The 5,825-nt window shown below is 29.8% G+C and overlaps 1 protein-coding gene across 1 annotated transcript in view; it reads right to left on the bottom strand.

The window, feature by feature from the left end:
* Window positions 1-5,140: 5,140 nt before the first annotated feature.
* LOC107063294 (uncharacterized) overlaps window positions 5,141-5,825 on the bottom strand; it is a 6,588-nt gene continuing 5,903 nt past the window's right edge. Inside the window, exon 5 of the mRNA XM_015314969.1 lies at window positions 5,141-5,794. Coding sequence (XP_015170455.1) covers window positions 5,141-5,794 — 654 coding nt within the window. The remainder of the gene's footprint in view (window positions 5,795-5,825) is intronic.

The following is a 5,825-nucleotide window of genomic DNA, read 5'->3' on the forward strand; positions in this document are numbered from 1 at the left end:
CTTACCTACTGGTGGGTTATAGTAGGTGCCATCATGACTTGAGGAATCGGGTCGTGACAGATGTAGGCTCGGGACGTGACATTATAGGTAAGATACACATCAGATAAATAATTATATATATATGTATATATATATATATATATATATATATATATATTATAAGATAGACATATAGATACATGAAATCAAGGAAAGAAATAAAAATGATTTACTGCCAAAAACATGATGTTTACAATTATTCTGATTTGACAAATTTGATATTTTTGAAAAAACTGATATAATTAATACGCTGGGATGTTGAAAATTGGTTAGAGTAGCTAATTACTCCTCTAATTAAGGAAATCAATTATAACCATTTAATTCAAATGAATATATCATATGGTATACGAAGTAATATTTGAAACTATCGTAAATCCTAGTAATTAAAACTTAAACTAGTGGAATTTATGTAATTTTCTCAACTATTTATAACCTTGTTAAAAAGAAATAAATTAAAAAAAGAAATAAGGAAACCCAAAGTTTTTTGTTTATTTTTTTTGGAAAAGATATACTTATATATAGACATACTATGTATCCTTACAAATAAGTAATGCTAGTAGAAGCACTAGAATAGATACCATAGTAGTTACCCAAAAAGTTACCTTAAGCAAAAAAATTCATAATTTGCTTACTTCTAAAGTCAAACAAAGCAAATAAAGGCAGGACTTGAAATAAATAAAACAATCCTGAATCTGTTTAATTTCTTTCTTAATTAGGTCATTTGCTTCTCCTCCTCTTCATCCTCCCCCTCTCCATGTATGAATGAGTATAGTTGAAATTGTTTGAAAACACTTGGACAATGCTATACACAAAAGATTAGAAATGATCTGAACTTTTTTCAAATAAAAATCATATCTAAAAAGCGTTTGACACACATGTATATCATATTGTATATTTCGTATATTATACAAAAAAAAATCACAGTAACAATTTATAAGATATGCATATCATATGTATATTGTGTATATAAGTATATATCACACAAGTTTTCGTGAATTTCTATAAATATACATGATATACATGAGATAAACGATATACAATTAGATATATAATGATATTCACTGGGATACATGGATTCCACTATCATATGTGCATATGAGATGGAGTCGTCTTCAAATTTGAGTTTTTAGTCTGTAGTGCATGTCAAATCCTCCGTAAATCATCTAGAAATATCTTCAAAATTTATATTCAAATTCCTTAATATATTTCTAATAAAACTCAATACACCCAATTGGGATAAATTATAACTACACATAACAAAAATAAATTGAAATCAAGCTTTAATCGTTTTTAGATATTTATCCTCAAATATTCGATGAGGATCTAAAAAAAATTGGCATTGCAAAATTAATTGAAAAATTAAAGAAGATATCTTAGATGAAAAAAGAAAGTAAAGAGGTTTAGGAGAAAATATTGAAAATTTCTAACACGGATATTTTTTTTTTATAAATTCGAAATTGTTAAATTTTAATGTCAATCCTATCCCTAACTGATTTTTTATTTCAGGTCCTTGTAATAACAATAGCTTTTTAATTATTACCAGTCAAGCTTACTTACATGGACTTTCAACATTTTTAACTGATAATTTTATTGCAAGTTTAAATTATCAAGTTATTTCTAATCAAATATTATCATTTACAAATTTTATTAATGAGCGATAGGAGAAAATGAATCGAGGAAATACCCTTCAAGATTACTTACAACTTACAAGCACAAGTGGAGAATATCATTGGATTTGATTTTAAAAAGTATAGGTCGAGATTATATTATTGATGACTTTTGTCAGGTTAGTGGTTAATTGTAGGTTATTTTTTATTTAAATAATGTCATATTCAACAAGAAAAAAGGAAGAAAAAAAAATGTGTGTGAGCACATTAAATTTTCTAACTCCATGTAAAAGAGAAATCTTATGTTCCAATGGAAGCTAGCGTGATATGGATTATTCAAAAATCAAAGTTGATTTACATAAATAGCTATCATATCTAGATCATATGCTTTCCATTTGTTACTTAACGAGGCTCTTAGTTGAATATGATCAAAATTGTTTGAATTTTTTAAATATCAATGTAGAATTATTATTAGTTAAGTATAATTTTACGAAAAGTCGAAACCTCTTATTATGATCCTAATACGGAAACCTACAACTAATCAGAAATTGAGTAAGAAAAGAGACATTATAAGTAACAATGGTGCATAAGTAAGTGATAGAAATCCTTAAATTTATCTGAACGCCTTGATGCATGTCTAATAAGAAGCGTTCTTAGTCATCAAGAAATGACAAAGACACACACACATATATTGTTCGTGTTTATGCATTTTAATAATATTAAAATTAAAATATTAAGTGCATATGTTAGTTAGTGGGTATAAGTTGACAAAAATGTGATCATTATTGTGATGTAACTCTTGTAACCACTATTGTCACGATCTATCACTAATTTCACCCATTATTCTACCTCAATATACCTTGTAACTTATGTAACCTTGGGCTATTCATTTACCCAATTTACTACTCATTATCTTCCTATTCATTATAAGGAAGAATTCTCACCTATAAATAGTGATGTCTTCCTTTGGATTATTAAGAAGATGAGATACAACAGAAAGAGTGTAAGAAAAAATGAGAGAAGTGTTATATTGTGTGTATATTGAGTTAGTGTAGTGAAAGAAAGAATTGAGACAAAAGAAAATATTCTTAGCCTTCAACTATATTCACAATACAAATTACAAGAGAGTAATTATATGTTGAAGAAGGTGTTTTTTTTTAGGAGCTTTGGACTCTTTAACTAATCCGAAGTTGCTTGAGTTGTATGAAGTTGTTGGGTTGTTGTATCCTGGGGGGACAAGTCAAGAGTATTACTGTTGGATCGGTGTAGATTATGTCGCAGTGGGGTCGAATCTCCTTAAAGAGAGCGAGATATCCGCGCCTCGGCCTAAAGATTTGTTTATTCATTTTTTGTTATTTTATTTTCAACTGTAATATTTTATATTTGTGGTATATTACACCTCTCTCTCTATATATATATATTCTAATATGAGTATTGGACACTAAATAAAATAAAATAAAAAAATCATGCCAACTTTTGCTAATTAATTAATTAGGTTTGTGTAGTTGGCTAAACAATCTAACCAATGTTCCCCCAAAACTATATATTTGAAGTTAGAGCGTTAACATAAAGAAAGATTTATTTGATCTTCTAGGAACTAAAGCCCAAAGCATTCTTTTGTAGTATATTCATATTAATTGTTGGTTGAACCACCTTATTCTAAAGCTTCACAACTTGCCTTATATATATAGCTGTATATGTTTTCTATATTGTTGATTTTCAAGGCTTATTCTCCGACAAAACAAAAAATAATAATTTAAAAGAGTAATTATGTTGGCACAATTTTTTTTAATTTTTTTTTAATCTATGAATATACTCCATCGGTTCTTTTTTAGTTGACATAGTTTTCTTTTTGAGATTCAAATTATATGAATTTTGACTGACATTTTAAGATGTATTTTTTCAAATATGAAAAAGTTGCAATTTATAGTACTTTCCGTATAGTTTATGAATATATTTTTTTTTAAATATTGAATTAATATAATTTAATTTAACTTTAAAAATTAGTCAAAATGACTCTTGGGAAACGCAACATGACAAATAAAAAGGAATGGAAAAAAATATATCACAGCTAGAGCAAAGACCATCATGTCATGTATGTTTCTTCTTCTAGAAGATACATTAGTTTTGAAAAATAAGCTTCAAATTGACCTAAAATATTCACATGTTTGAATATAGGGAAAAAAGTCTAAAATATATCTCAATTTTGACCTAAATTATTGTAATAATATCGAACTTTAAAAAGGTCCATTTACCCCCTGCACTATTTAATAATGTATTTTAAAGATATATATGGGTCCACGTGGACATCATAAATATTGATTCATTATAAATAGTAATGTGTCCACGTAGACACATATATACCTTTAAAATACACTATTAAATAGTGCAGGGGATAAAAGGTCCTCCATAAAGTTTGGTATCGTAACAACAATTTCGATCAAAGTTGAAATATTTTTCAGACTCTTTTCCCTTAAATATAACCTTAAGTTTCAAATTTCAAGAAAATAAGATCTTCAAAAAACTCTTCAATTTTTTATTTTATGAGGAACTATATATTCATATAAAAGTCAAATTAAATATTCTTAGACATATATATATGCCAAGCCAAAAGAGACGATGCAAAGGATCATTTGTAATATGGATATTGGCATGTCAAATATTGATGACGTTTTAGTTAGATACTAAAAAATCAAGTTCTCACAGCCATTTTTTCCTTCTTCAACCACTCTTAAACGTAATCGACTTATACACCTAACTTAATCATTTTGATCCAGTCTCTTTTTTATTTTTATTTATTTTTGGCCTACCCTTATTTTAAATTTATTTTCATAGACATGTAAATTGGAGAAAGAAGATACGCCATTAGATTAATTAGACTGAGATGATGAGTATTCTTTGTAAAGTTCCATGCAAGGAACTTTCCTTGAGACGAAAAAGAAATGCTAATGGAGACTTACGGTCTAAGCAGAGAAGAAAGAGAAGAAAGCAATTGTTTCATTGAGTAAAGCTTAGATTGAATTAATATCTGATACAAGGCATCTATATATATCCTAACTATAGTAGGATGTAGAACTAATCTATAGTTAGTTAATTATGGTAGAGTGTAAAACTAATTTGTAGTTAGTTAACTAACATACTAATACAGCTGGAATATTAGTGAATTAACTAACTAACTTCAGCTAACTGCTTATCCTTAGTGACAACTGGATCCTCAATATCCCCCTTGAAGCTAGGCACAAAGAAGATGTTGATCATGCCTAGCTTGGACAAAAGATGAGAATGTTGCAAACTACTAAGTCCCTTAGTCAATAGATCAGCCAGTTGTTCAGAGGAGGCAAGATAGAAAGTGTTGAGTAGTCCTTGCTGGAGCTTCTCTCGAATAAAGTGACAATTAATGTTAATGTGCTTGGACGTTCATGAAATACTGGGTTGGCAGCAATCTGCATTGCGGCCTTGCTATCACAGTAAACAGGAACAGGCAACTGGATGGGTCAGTCCAATTCTGAAAATAGTCCAACAAGCCAAACAATTTCAGCAACTGCTGAGGCTAAACTTCTGTACTCTGCTTCAGCGGAGCTCCAAGATATAGTAACCTGCTTCTTTGACTTCCAAGAAATGAGGGAGTCACCAAGCTTCACCAAATAACCAGTAATAGACCTCCTGGTGTTAGGGCAAGCTGCCCAATCTGCATCACAGTAAACAGCTAACCGTGCAGAGGATGTAGAAGATATGAGAATGCCTAAGCCAGGGCAAAGCTTGAGATATCTAACAATTCTTAAATCGGCTTTCATATGAGATGACTTAGGATTCTGCATGAATTGACTCAGACATTGTACAGAGAAACAAATGTCAGGCCTAGTAACTGTCAAGTAAATAAGTCGACCAATAAGTCTTTGGTAGCCGCTAGGATCCTGCAAGGGTGGATCTGAAGTGGTGATTCCAATGTGTTTATCGAATGCAACAGTGGTGAACTTGTCATTTAACTCCATAGGAGAGTGAACTGGTTTAGTGCCTGACAAACCTAGGTCAGAAATGAGTTTTAACACATACTTTCTCTGATGCATGACTATGCCTGTTGAGTTTCTAGCAAACTCTATACCAAGAAAAAATCGCAGATTACCAAGATCTTTAATCTTAAAGTTGGTCTGCAATACCAATTTTGTCTCTGCAATTAAT

This window comes from Solanum tuberosum, unplaced genomic scaffold (assembly GCF_000226075.1).
Source record: "Solanum tuberosum cultivar DM 1-3 516 R44 unplaced genomic scaffold, SolTub_3.0 scf00334, whole genome shotgun sequence".
In the NCBI taxonomy this organism is placed as follows: domain Eukaryota; kingdom Viridiplantae; phylum Streptophyta; class Magnoliopsida; order Solanales; family Solanaceae; genus Solanum; species Solanum tuberosum.